Source organism: Falco naumanni, chromosome 3 (genome assembly GCF_017639655.2).
Source record: "Falco naumanni isolate bFalNau1 chromosome 3, bFalNau1.pat, whole genome shotgun sequence".
Taxonomy (NCBI): Eukaryota; Metazoa; Chordata; class Aves; order Falconiformes; family Falconidae; genus Falco; species Falco naumanni.
In genome coordinates, this window is record NC_054056.1 from 13252883 (window position 1) to 13266943 (window position 14061).

General features: G+C 42.2%; 1 protein-coding gene across 1 annotated transcript; it reads left to right on the forward strand.

Annotated features, from left to right (window-relative positions):
* The first annotated feature begins 85 nt into the window (after window positions 1-85).
* Window positions 86-6526, forward strand: B3GALT6 (beta-1,3-galactosyltransferase 6). The gene has a single exon (XM_040586007.1). The coding sequence runs from the start codon at window positions 393-395 to the stop codon at window positions 1434-1436; it is 1044 nt and encodes a 347-aa protein (XP_040441941.1). The 5' UTR covers window positions 86-392; the 3' UTR covers window positions 1437-6526.
* Window positions 6527-14061: the final 7535 nt, after the last annotated feature.

Here is a 14061-nt window from a genome sequence, read left to right on the forward strand (position 1 = left end):
CGCCGCCGCCGTGCGCGGTCAGGTGGTGCGGGGCGCGGCCACTCCTCCTGCCCCTTCCCCACAAGGCAGGCGGCGAGCGAAGCGGCGGCCGCTACGCGCACCGGGTCCGCGCTGGAGGCCCGGCGGGTGGGCAGGAGCCGCTCCTCCTCCCGGCCTGAGCTGGTGCTTCCCTGAGGAGAAGCGGGGAGAAGACATGAAACCGCCTCTGAGGGACGGCGAAGCACGGTGAGGGTTCCTGCAAGAAGCTTGTCCCCTCTCGGCGGCCGTAAGCCGCTCCAGCCCCTCCCCCCCCTTCGGGGCGGGGCTCCTGCCGTTCCCGCCTAAATCTCGGGGGGGCGGGGCCTGGCAGGGGGGGAACTTCGGCCTATTCGCCCTGTCGAGGCCTGGCGGCCATGAAGCTGTTGCGCCTGCTGTGCCGCCACAAGACGGCCCTGGGCCTGGGCGGTCTCTCGCTCTTCGCCGTGGTCCTGCTTTACCTCGCCAAGTGCACCTCCGAGGGCCTCCGGCCTCTGCCAGCCCCCCGTGGGCTCCCGCACAACCAGCCTGCGGCCCTGCCGCCGCGGGGTGCCAGGGGGCCACAGCCACCGCCGGCCCCGCCACCCTCCCCTGAGGAGACCGCCTTCGTGGCCGTGCTCATCACGAGCGGCCCCAAGTACAGCGAGCGGCGCAGCATTATCCGCAGCACGTGGCTCTCAGCTGCCGGCCGCCCTCCTCATGATGACATCTGGAGCCGCTTTGTCATAGGCACGGGTGGGCTGGGGGCTGAGGAGCTGCGTAGCCTGGAGCTGGAGCAGAGCCGGCACAGAGACCTCCTCCTCCTGCCAGAGCTGCGGGATTCCTATGAGAACTTGACTGCTAAAGTCCTGGCCACCTACGTCTGGCTGGATCAACACCTGGACTTCCAGTTTGCCCTGAAGGCTGACGATGACACCTTTGTACGCTTGGATGTGCTCGTGGAAGAGCTGAGAGCCAAGGAGCCACGTCGCCTCTACTGGGGCTTCTTTTCTGGCCGTGGTCGAGTGAAATCTGGTGGCAAATGGAAAGAGAGCGCCTGGGTGCTCTGTGACTACTACCTACCGTACGCTCTGGGCGGTGGTTATGTGATTTCAGCAGATCTGGTGCACTATTTGCGTCTTAGCAGAGACTACCTGAACATGTGGCAGAGTGAAGACGTCTCCCTGGGGGTATGGCTGGCTCCCATTGATGTGAAGAGAGTGCACGACCCTCGTTTTGACACTGAGTATAAGTCACGAGGTTGCAACAATAAGTACATAGTAACTCATAAGCAAAGCATCGAGGACATGCTGGAAAAGCACCAGACCCTGGCTAAGGAAGGAAAGCTCTGTAAGGAGGAGGTTAAGCTCAGGCTTTCCTACATGTATGACTGGGGAGTGCCTCCTTCACAGTGTTGCCAAAGGAAGGATGGCATCCCGTGAAAGTCTGAGGAAGGAAAAGGCTGAATGTTGACAGACTCTCTGAGCTTGGTTACTGTTACTTGGGGAGAATCCCGGTAACTAGGGCTTAAAAAGTACTCAAAAAGATGTTGCACGATTCATTATGTCACGATTAATGAAATCCTGAAACTCCTAAGAGCTACTGATGTGGCATGATGTAAAGATGTTAAAAAAAAAAATAGATGACAAAAAGCATGGAAAGGCTCATATGACAGGATTGAAGGCAAATAATGGGTTGCAAAATATGGATAGTATAAAAAAATTGGGGAAGGTAACTTGAACGAAATGTTGCTGGAAGATTTTTAACAGATTCTAAGAATTATTTGCTACAGATCATGACAGGCCTTTATGCTATCTATAAGATTGTGAAACTAGCATCTGCTGTTTATTTCTTGGCAAGGAAGATGTGTTAGTTTGGCAAGATTTGAAGATTCTAATAGGGCCGCAAATCAGCTGCTGTTGCCAGTGGGAACAGGTGGCTGGGTATTGACACAAGCAGTCAAGTAAAGGGAACAGTTTTACCTAGGATATTTGCATTAGGGGAGAGAGAGGGTCTGTTCTTTGGCAAGTGCTTCGATTTACAAGAATGGAATTATTAGACCTTCTGTGTAACTTGTCTCTTAAGCTTTTTGTTGTTTTAAAGACATCATGTACATAAATTATCTGGCAGCTACAGAGTAAGTATATATTTAGAAAGATGGGTTAGTTATGGTATTTTGCAGATGCGGAATACATTATCTTATTTGGGGGGCAAGTAGTTAAGCTACAAAGCTAACCTTCAGTTGTTAGGCGTAGGTGTTGTTCTTGGCTTATCCTCCAAACACACTGTGCATGAAGAAACATTACCCCCCCCCCAACAGTAAGTAATCTCACTGACTACTACTCAGATGTTGTGGCTTTCAGATTTATATTGTTCAGGACTACTTCTGTAAAATGTAAATTAGCAGGATTAGGTCAGTGGAAGCTATTCAGAGGTCAAATGAGATTGTACTAATGTGGGTACCTCAACTAAGAAAGTAAACTCTGTATGCAGTCAAGAGAAATAGGTTCCCCCAGCCCCCAAATTCCTGTTTGAGGAGAACCGTGTCTCTTTTCAGGAGATACATTGCAATCTAAGGAGACTAGTCACATTTATATGCCTAAAGCTGGACTATGTGAATTCCCTCCTTCTCTCCAATAGCACCTTTTAGTGCAACTAAAAATAATTTTACAGGAGGTTTAAATTAATTGCTCAAGTAATATGTCAGTAAATGGGATTATGTCCCCTAGTCCTGTCTACACTGAAAATAATTCTAGTACTGACAAAGCTTGTCAGCATCACGTGCAGTATTGAACAGTAAATGCAGACAGGACATTCTTGACTGTAGAACAGATCACTTACACAATTTCTTCATGTTCTTTATCTTCAAACCTTTAAGTATGTCTGTAATTCAAACATTTATGAATGGCAGGTGCTCTAATATACAGAAATACTTTTTTCCCAGTACTAGAACAGAGCTACTGACTATTGGTAGCCTTTGTCAGCCCCAGATCTTTCAGTATAAGCAGAGTTTTTACTTTTATGCCTGAAGGGCATTCTTAATTATCAGTTTTACTGTTTGTTGCACACTGCACTTTCATACAATTTCACTTCCTCATCTCCCTAGGTCAGTGTCTGTTCCCATCTGTAGGAAGAGACAGATTCCAAAGGAGAAAAAAAAAAAAAAGGAAAGATGCCAATATATCTGCATTTTTGCATCTTAAATTAGCAAATTAGAAATTTGTACCAAAAGACTCAAGGATGGGCTTTTTTGTTATCTTGTTTTGATTAAATTGTTGAGGATTAAGGAAAGTCTTCTGCAGAGGATGGTAATTATTTTGAAAATTTGAACAAATCTTTGACTTCTTTCTGAAACAAAGTTAAATTAAGGTACTGAAAAAAATAAGTTCTTTTAGCATGTGTCCATTCTAATGCATGCTTATGTATTGACAGATAGGCAGATGTGCTTTTCAGCAAGGTATACTATTCCAAAACAAGAATTTAACAAGATTACAGGAAACTTAAATTGGTTTTAGCCTTTTAAAAAATACCTATTTGCCATTTGGGGTTCACTAGTGTTGTGTGTATATATATGTGATTAAATGCTTGTAATGTGAGTATTTATTTATAATTATTGAAAATGTATTATGTGTAGGAAAAATAAGATAGTTAAATGTCATTTTAAATTTGTTTAAGGAGGTACTGTAACGTCCATGAGAATTACATATCAAGCAGCGCTTGAATTTATTGGCGTACAAGCCATTATTTAAAGTACTGGGATCTGAACCGCAGATCAAAAAAAGTCTGCTGCATGTCTCTCAAGCTAGTAAGAATGTACTGTTTATCCATTTCTGTCAATAATTGTGTTTATGGAAGTTGTTTACATTGTTGACTTTGACTCTCCCTACCCAAAACTCCCATCTTCACCCCCGCAAAAAAAAAAGAAGTTTTTTTTCATTGCTAGCAAAAAGAATGACGAAGAAATGCTGGATCTCCATCTGATAGTTGACCCCGTAGAAAACATGATGCATACAAGTACTTAATAGCTGAGAAATTCTCTTGAAGAGTTTTGTACACGAATGTCGGGAATAGTGTGCGCCCTGCAGCACTTAGCACAGCAGGTCTGGCAGCAGCACAGCCCGTTGCCTGCTTCAGTGCACTCTGCCTGCACATCTACAGGATGAAGCTCAGAAATGATGGTGACCACTCTTGCGTACTTGATGTCTGGATTTTGGTTTGACACAGCTTCGTTATACCCTTTTCTGTTTAAATTTACTCCTGTTTTGCTCTAGGTGCAAAACAAATTAATGTGGAAGGCTTGACAGATTCCTATCCTTTGGTAAGTGGTTTTAGTTTTCTGAGTAGTCAGCCCCTTGCTGCAAATACACATTTCAATCCCAGTTAACTGGGAAATTCCCCAAAAGTAAAAGATGGAGTTTTTTAGAGGGTTTTTGGCATTTTTAAAAGCAAATTGAATCACTTGGGAGAGAGCAGGCATCCCACATGCTGTGTGGAAAAACCCAGAAAAACGTTAACTAGTACTGGGTTATTATTTTTTTATATATATTTTACTAGAAAGAATTTGCATGTGAAAGACCTATTAATGTCATTTTGAGTAATCAGAAACATCTGTGTATTGGATGAGTCAGTCACTCAAAGTTTTAAAACTTGAATTTCAGTCCAAAATTCAGTTTTAGTCCATTTTTTCTAAAGCAAAATGTGAAGCACATTTTGAACATATGAATTGCATATTTTAAAAGTGCTAATTAAAGACTGTCTTTCATACCTTCTCAGGATTAGGTTCCATATTTCCCGACATCATCTCAGAAGTCTAGTATATGATGTTTTTATACTTAAAAAAACTATGATGTAATCTTTGTCTCACTTGAAAGTCAGAGGGAGGAGTCTTGACTTCAGTGGGTCCAGCATTTGGGAGGATGTTTAAGGGCTGCTGAGAAATAAGCAGTTTTTGGTCTTTAGAGCAGCTACATTAGAGTGGACAGTTTTGTTGTGGGCCTTAGTGAAAACAAAATTAACCAGGAACAGATTTATCTTCTTTTTTTGTAGCTGTTCTTGGTGGCAATAGGTTAGTGATATTTTGGGCTTTTTATTTTTTTGACTAGCATTTCTGCTGGTTTCCAAGTTTTCTCTTCATAAATACATTTTTAATGCTATTGTTAGTGTGGAGGAAAATAATCGCCTTAGCTTTTCTAGATACCATTGTGATGTGCAGTATAAGTTAGGCAGCTGTGTCAAGTCTTTAAGCTTATGTTGGCATCCATTCAGGACTGCCCGGTACCAAGTTGATCTGTAACACTGTTGAGCTTTTTGTTATTATTTACACATTATTTAATTATTTTTTAAATCGGGCATTTAGCATTCTACCAGAGCTAATAGAGAAGTTAATTGATCATGACGTCCTCTCTCCATGATCATATCTAAGACTTGATACTGAAATACTTAATGCTGACAATGGCATAAACTCAGCTAGAAAGCTGATTTTATTTCCCAGTGATTTTTTTAAGTTAACGTGCAACATGACTTAATTACTTTAGCGTGTAAAACTAAGCAGCTAAAACATTAACTGCCATACTAAAACTAACAGTTCCACTTTAAAAACCCTCAAGGTTCCAAGAATTCCCATAGTCAGTTCAAGATTTTAAAAAAAGAAACCCAGCATAGAAGTTAGTATTCCTGTAGCTGAATACTTTCTTTTCCGAATGTCTAACCTTATTCATGTGAAGTTTGCTCAAATAAAGCTTCTATGTGTCATCCTTTTCACAAATGTCAGGTTTTCTGTAGATGAAATGCCTCATTTTTGAGTGTTTAAATTTGTATTTCTTACCTGTTACTGCTGATATTTTGGGGGCCAAGGTGTTAGCTTTGCAGATTTGATTAAAAGCCCAGCAGCATGGGATGGGGATTGAGAACTGCATTTCTGTTAATTTCTGTTCAGCTCAGCTCCAGCATCAGACTTGAAATACGTTTTTTGGTATTGTTGTATGCCTGACAAACTGTCAACACCTACACTACTGTATATTTTATTTAGAACACGCTGCCTGCAAGACTCAAATCTGTTGCTACACGTACCTGTGTAAGATATGCTTTTACCTTGGAACTGGAACTTTATACCAACATATGATGCCAGTTACCACTTTCTAGTACAGACTATTGAAGTAAAGTCTAATACAACTTGGAAGCCGATCAGTCTGTTACTTGTAGCTTATGTGAAGCTGAAGGATACTACATGTGTGCCTTTATGAAACAGAATTAGGGTGGGGTGCTGTGCTGAGTATGTTTTAAACAATTGAATGAAATTGCACATTGTTTGCAGCCACATAACTGTACCGTTGGGGGTGGGGTGTGGCACACGGTTTATTTGCTCAGCATTTATATATGAAATAAACTGCTAGAAACCTGAAGCTATCTGTGATGATGAAAACTCTTGGCAATTGCTTAAGTGTATTGTATATGTATTTATGTCCTTTCATGTATGCCTTTATTGGCCAAAGGATCTGTGTGCTGTGATTTTTAATAAAAGACTTTTGCTGTATAGGTGGTGGCTTGTTCTATGTAAGAAAAGCTGCAAGCATGGTTATTTTCATTGTATTATGCCACTGAGGGGCAGAGGATTGGCTCAGTCTTGAGCAATGGCACAAAAATGCTTCAGTTAACGTCAGTAATAACGACTGATCAGCAGCCTAGGAGGAATGGCACTGAGTCACACATGTATACGTAAATACATGTACCTGTTCATCCTAATTTGATGCTTGTAGCAGTATAGGGGCAGGACTTAAACCACAATGCAGTCAGAAAAAGGGCTTCTCGGACTAAAAAGTCTATTGATTCTGGGTTTAGCCAAGTAGTATTTTAAGCAGTTAGGCATCCATAAATACCATTGGCTACAGGCCTGTTTTATGTTAAAAAAACCAAAACAACAAAATACCAGCAATATTCTGAAGAAGAACTGAAAATACTTCCAGAATAATGTGTTCAAATCGTTCCAATGCTTCAAGCAGTTTAAATAGCACTAGCTTTCTGTTGATTAAATAGGTCGTCCATTCTCTTTAAAACGAGCATGTTCTTGCTGCTGCCAGAACCTGGGAAGCACATTCTGGGCTGTAGCCCAGAGAAACACCTCTGGTAAATAAACCAAACCCAGAAGCACAAGATGACTGAGTAGGACCGAGTTGTTGCTTTTGGTCAGAAGTGTTCTGGTTCTCACTAGCAGCTCTTGAATTACTAAGACTGTCATTGGAGGTGTTTGTAACAAAGTACAATCTGACAAGGAAACCAAGAGTAATTTTCCCTTTTAATATTGTGATCTCAAAGTGTCACAGTCACCTCTGACACGTGGAAATCTTTGGCAAGTTTTATACATTGCTAGCCGTATCAATTAGGTCCTAAGTGGAGAGCAAAAGGTCCGCTTCTCACCGAGCCCACAGTGACATTTAACTCCTCTGCTCAGGGACGTTAGGTGTTTATATTGCCTTATTTGCTGAGGTAGAGGCATAGAGAAGTAATAATAAAAACACTTCTCCAGTGCATTAGTAACTTAGAAACACTGAGGTCTGAAGAAGATTGATTTAAAGTGGAATTAAGACTGCAACACAACATTTTTGCTGCTGTTGCATTGCAACCAAAACCATCTCAGGTCCTACATGCATCCTTCCTGTGAATTTCTAAGTATCTAACTTCTAAAATTAGCACATCTTCAGCAGCTTAGGATTTGTATTTTGCCACTATGCAGAAGCCTATGAGGAACAGAAGCCTTTTTTGTGTCCAGCTGTCATACCTGATGTTCTGTCTGTGGAAGAGGAGATGGCATACCTGGAAAACTGTATCGAAGTCGTTTAAGTGAGGCAAGGAAGCGCCCGGAGCACCGTTCCCCTGAAATAGCATGTTGCAGTTGCAGGCAGTAAGGGCATTCTCAGAGCAACAGGTATGAGGTTGATGTATGTAGTATAATACAGAACGGTAGAAAGCCTAATAGTAAGATTTGTGTCTTGCAAGATATTTATAGATATGTTGCTAAGTAAAATTCATTTTAAGAGAAGTGCAAATCTGAAATTCCTCACCTACAAGGGCTGGAACAAGGAAGGATTTCAATGCTCTGGAATACAAGCCAAGTGACCATACAGAGCAGGGGGCTGGGAATCCGTGCTTGCATCCTGGCCCATAGGTCGTAATTAAATTCAAAATTTCATCCTCACCTCATTCCAGCAGCAGTGGTATTGAGCTTTAATTAAATTCATAAAACACTACAATTGCCAAATATATGCAATTTCCTCTTTTACTGAGCTAGTAAGTCCAATGGTCAATCAAGTTAAAGAATTGTCAGTAAGTAATGCTGTAGTTAAAAACACACTTGAACAGAGTTCTAACCTAATGAGTCAAATCTACTAGTCCTCATTAGTAACGTTGGGGTTACTACAAGTAGACTTTGGGGCACACAGGTATCAATCAGCAGATCCCTTATTACTTCTACTCACATAGGAACTTTATACTGAATTTGTTTCAACTATTTTTTGCAATTCCTTAGAGTATTTGAAAACCAAGACGTCACTAATGGCTTGTAAGAGATCATACCATGTAGCCTGTTACACTAGCAAGAAGAGATATTTTCTTGTTCTATGCAAGATACTGAAAACACCAAAGGATTTAATGTCATTAATACTTCCATGTGCAGCCAGAGAAGCAATTTAAGCGCGTTGGTTCTGCTCTAGCTATGGCAGGGATATTGCTCTGCTGATTATCCGAGTACAGAGAAGAGAAGAATCTGTTTTAAACAAGTCAACAAGAGCTGTTTCAATCTGGCTCATCATTTACCTCAGGGTTTTCCCTTTTTTTTCCTGGGTTAGCATAGTAAAATCATCCCACCAGATGTATCTAACCAGATGCAGAATCATTTTAAAGGCTCTGTCAGCAGTAGTGCTTCTGCTCCCCAGCAGGATCTAAGGTAGGACAAAACCAGAGCTGCAGAAGTGATGCTGGGTTCTCCTCCCACTTTTAATCTGTGCATGGGTTTGAATGTCTAGGTCACAATACAAACTCAGCTTTTATCTGCATTTGGACCAAAAGCAATTAATTCCTCTATCAGCAAGAGGGGATAAGGAAATTTGACTTCAGCAGTACTGCGTGCTATTCGGAGTCTTTGCAACCACTGCACTCAGCTGAGCACTACGACCATGGAATACCCAGGCATACTCTTAGGTAAAATTAAAATATTCAATGGGAAACTCTTGTTCTTCCTCTACCGCAGCAGTTTCTCAATAAAAGATGGAGATTAGAGCGCAGTACTGAGGAAGAGGTTCCTAGTGGGAGTAAAAGCATGGTTTCAGCCAGCCCCAGGGAAAGAGGGCAGCACAGCACCCTTCGCCCTTGCTCTGCCGCTGCGCTGAGGGGCAGGGGTGGTGTACCTCAGAAACAGAACCTGGGCTTCAAATACACCAGTATTTCTTCTGCCACTTGTGAAGTAGCAAGCAGACGGCCACAGCAGTGCTCTTGCACGGGGAAATGAGCTTTTGACCCCATCTCAAGGTCAGGATAAACATGCTTATTCTCTATTCTGAGGTATTTATTCAACCTGCTTGGTGCCTAGAGTCATAAAAAAAGAATGATCTTTGATTATCAGTCTCAATCAATTCCTACAAGGGTCTGAGGAAACCAGGGGCAAGTGGATTGGACCAGATTTGTTGGTTTTGTTCCTCCCCCCTGCCTCCAAGTCTGCTGGTGGGCACTATGAATTATGCATTATTGCTCCACCTCGGACCTCACCACCCTATGTCTTTAAACTGTCATCTCAGGGACACAGCAAGTTTTCGTTGCTCAAAGCTTGCTTCAAACTCAGCAATCCGATTCCAAAGAAAGCTAGCTCTGAAATTATTCCAAGACTAAGCAATTTAAGGTAAATAAAGGCACCAGTATAAAACCTTGAATCTTCAGATTAATTATTTTGCTACGCGATGTTAGATGTTTTGCTTCCAACACAAATGATCAAACTCCTGTGGAAGTGAATGTAAGGAGAAGACTGACAAATAAGTCAAGGGAGCTAATTCAAAAGAGGCTGCCCAGCTCATCAACCAGAGAAGATATATATACTACTAACCAAGAAAGTTGCCTAAAAATAGACTTCATGGATTATTACATAAAAATACAGAGACAATCAGCGTCGAATGGCACGTGGTGTTTCAGTTTTACAATGAAAACAAGTCAGCTCAGAGGTGAAGAAACTTGTCCGAGATCATGTAAGGAGCTGGCAACAGATCAGAAGCTACAAACTGGTCATCGGTGCTGCGTGGCTAGTGCCGGGAAGTTCACGATAGCATTCCTGATCTTACACATCAGCTGATCCTAAGTTCTTCCTGCTGAAGGAAACGTGCCCGAACCCTGAAAATCCAACAGATTTTCATCCTGTTTGCCACAACAGAACTAAGCCATCAAACTGGCGCTGGTTTTTAATAGTTGGGTTTGTTTCCATCAGTGATGTCCCCAGGTCAGGGGTCCATAGGCACCCTTAGCAGATGGGCAGCGAGATGTGGTGGTAGTTCTCAGTTTTTCAGCCCAAAGAGATCAGCCTTTCAGACAGCTTTTCATTTACTGACCCCAAAGCAAGTTCTCACATAAGCCAGCAAGATCAGGTTAAATTGGTCACATCAGCTGAAGGTTTCAGTTAATACACAACACCAGATATTCAATACAAGCTTTCAGAGAAATGCAAAACCTTTTTTTTTTAAAAAAAATAATTCTTTCCCTAATAACTCCAGAATAGACAAGCAAGACATTACCTCTCCTCTAAACCCAAACCATTTGCAACAGGCAGCTGTTGCTAGAGGAGCACAGCCCGAGGACCATCTGCCCAAGAGCCAAAAGGAAGCCTTTTAGCTCATCTACCGTGTCTTTTTTTTTCCAGGAAGATTGCAAATAAAAGCAACTGACCCGATGTGACTTCCACAAGATGATGTCTATTCTCGCAGCCTAAACACTCCACACCAAAAAAAACCCCAACCCCACAGACCTTTTCCTGCTGCTTTTCTAAGGACCAGTTAGTCCTCACCTTATGAATGATCCCAGGGAATCAGCTGGGAAACAACAGATCGGTTGCAGGTGAGGGTTCAGCCCAACTGTTTTGAAGGGGCATCCCCACACGGGTATCATCCATCTGTTTTCCCTGATAGAATTACAAGGTGTATTCCAATTTTTTTAAAAAAACATTTTCCTCCAAATTAAAATATTTCACATACATATGATGAACTCACTTCTTTTTGCATCCTTGCTACAGAGATATAAAAAAGAATTTTCTTCTTTTTTTCTTTTTTCTTTTTTTTTTCATAAATAATTCAAAACAACTTTCAAATTTGTTATGGGGACAAGGTAATATATTTGGAATTCTCGTTTTCCTGTTTGCTTGCCCTATACCACGTAGTCACTAGATGTCACTATGTGCCCTTCAGAGCTCGTAAGGGGCTGAGTTCCTGGGCAAAAATAAAATAAAATAAAGTCAGAGCAGGAACCTAAGCAGTGTCGACAGTTGTTTATAACTAAAATCTAGCTGTGTTCTCTAATAAGTGTCTGCTGTTTAACACAGTCTCAAATGGATGATCAGGGGGAAAAAAAAAAAAAAGGAAAAAAAGTTTTCCAATTCAGAAATGGAATTCTGAAGGAATTACTGAGGATGGAGCCAATATGTTGTTCCATGTAATTAATGATTGATAATGCACCCAGTTTTATTGGCTTTAGATACCCAATTGTAAAGACAACTTTTGCAGAAGCCCACAAAGCCCCCCAAAACAGAGAAAGCAAATTAACAAAAAATGATGAGCCACGTTTTGGTCAGTATGAGAGTGAAGTTTAGACACCATTTGGGAGCTACAATAACTTGGGATTATGGAAAAATAACGAACTGTGCCTGTTATGGAAAAAAAATGCAGCTGTGATTTGCCAAAATCTTCAGATGACTTTTTCTTGTCTATGTATGTTTGTGGTTAAACTGGCCAAAAATTTTACATCAAAGAACTTTGTTGGGGGGGGGGGGGGGGGGGGGGGGGGGCGGGTTGGCAGGTGGAAGAGAAATATCTTTTCAATGAAGTGGCTGGATTTTATAGAACAAGCCAAAACAACCGAAACCCCCAGTCCCTGTGCCCCCCACTCCCCACTTCAATCAAGTTTTTCCGTGGTTTCGTCAGCTGAAAATACGATTGATTTGAGTTGTTAAATTTAGCCTTCTTAAGGAAAGCCCTCCCCCAAAATATTTGAAGAAGAATTCAGTTCCAAAAAATGTCTGTGTGTGACTCCTTCTTGAACTTCTGGGTTGATTACAGAATATGTAGAAAGGAAACCTATTAAAAATTATCAACACGCTGATCAAAAAGGAGCTTCTCCAGCCAGCCTTTGCTGGGCTAGAGAGCTAATTAATTTTAATTATCTTTAGTGAAAACATTCACCTGGCATTTGACGCTGAAATTTAGGGAGTGTTTAAAGACATTTGTAAAAGCAGGGGTTTTTAAGGAAGGAGTTATCGATACGTGCTGTTGCAGGGGAAAGAAATATTTGCTCTGAGCCAGATTCCGAAGACTTTATTGATTCTGAACAGCACCCACTCAGTAAACCAATTCCCTGGTGAGTGCAACAGCGCTTCCAGGGAGATACGGAGCAGCTTGGAGCATCCCTGCACTTCTGGTGTAGATCTGTGAACTCTATGGGTTCCACACTGGTGTCCCAAGGTGGATCTAGCTCTGCCTAGTGTCCCGCTCGGATCAGCCAGGGCTTCTGTCCATGCAGGCTGTAATGCAGGAATATTTATTTATCTTCAGTGGGTATGGAGTGGTACAGCTCTGGCCTCGTTGCATCCCTGTTGTCAAGCTGTCACAGCCTTATGCTTTCATAGCCAGGTCACAAACATTGCCTAAAATCCCAGCTTCAGCCATACTGGTCACATCCTCTCCTCTGACATTTTTTTTAATTATCGGTTTCAATGAATACATGGGAAAAAATGTGGAAAAATCTAGACACTGATTCACGCTTTGATGAAAACTCAAAAAAGCCACAAGCCCACACCCCCACCCCCTGCTGCCCGGTATTTGATGGCCCCGATTTCTGGAGATGCCAAGGCAATCACCTCTGCCCGGCACAGCAGCGTGCTTTAGCAAATTGGCAGGGAAGCTAAAGGACATCTAACCATCCAAGGCCACAAGACCCACCTTGTGGTGTGGTCCATCTCATTCCCTGCTTTGCCTGACAGCCAAGATCCAGGGAATGCGAGTCTGGTTACAGCATCTGTTTATTTTCCAGGCAGCAGGCTGATGTGCCGTATTGAAATCTGAAGTGTTGGACAAGTGGAGAAGTTCCACACGAAGAGCCTGTAGTGCAAAGTGCGCCACACATAAGCAACAGAAGGGACTGGAAAATTAATAATACTGTCTTTTTTAAATAAAGGAAGGTTGTTGTTGTTGCCAGTGATCAATTTATTTGGGATAATGCCAGATGGCTCCAGTTGGCTTTGAAGCATCATAGCGCAGGACACTACAAAAACATTTATCCAGAACAGATCCTAGCCACAAGAGTTACAAATATTTACTTTATATATTTACTTTAGGGAACGACTCAAGCCAGAGATAGTAGATCTTGATTGCAAACATACCAGCAATTGAGGTGCTAAGAACTGGAGTTTTGGGTCTAATCTTTCTGATCTTATCTTGTCTAATATATTTGTCTTTCTTTCCATGCCTTGACCTCAATTAAGCAGTGCTTCACATGCTGGAAAACCACCCCTATAAATGTGCTGTGCTGAGCTCCACGCTTGAATCTATGGCTCTGCTAAGATCAAGGGGGCCAGGAGCTAACCCAGACTTAGATTAATTTCAGTGTCTTTTGTAGTTCCCTAGATGTTTACACACTGCACGCTTGCCTGTACCATTTGCTCAGCTGTCTCTGCCCTAGTTTGCTAGGCTAGTCCCTAGCAAGTGGCTTCTCCTTGAGTGCTACACTCTGTCCCTTCTGAAAACAAATCTTGCCGAGTTTGGCTGCGAAGAACGTTAGGGGAATCTTCAGCCGTACAGGGATTTTCCCAAGCATGAGGTGCTATGCATA

Excerpts from the sequence above, each read along its gene's own strand:
- B3GALT6 (XM_040586007.1), top strand. The coding sequence starts at position 393 with ATGAAGCTGTTGCGCCTGCTGTGCCGCCACAAGACGGCCCTGGGCCTG.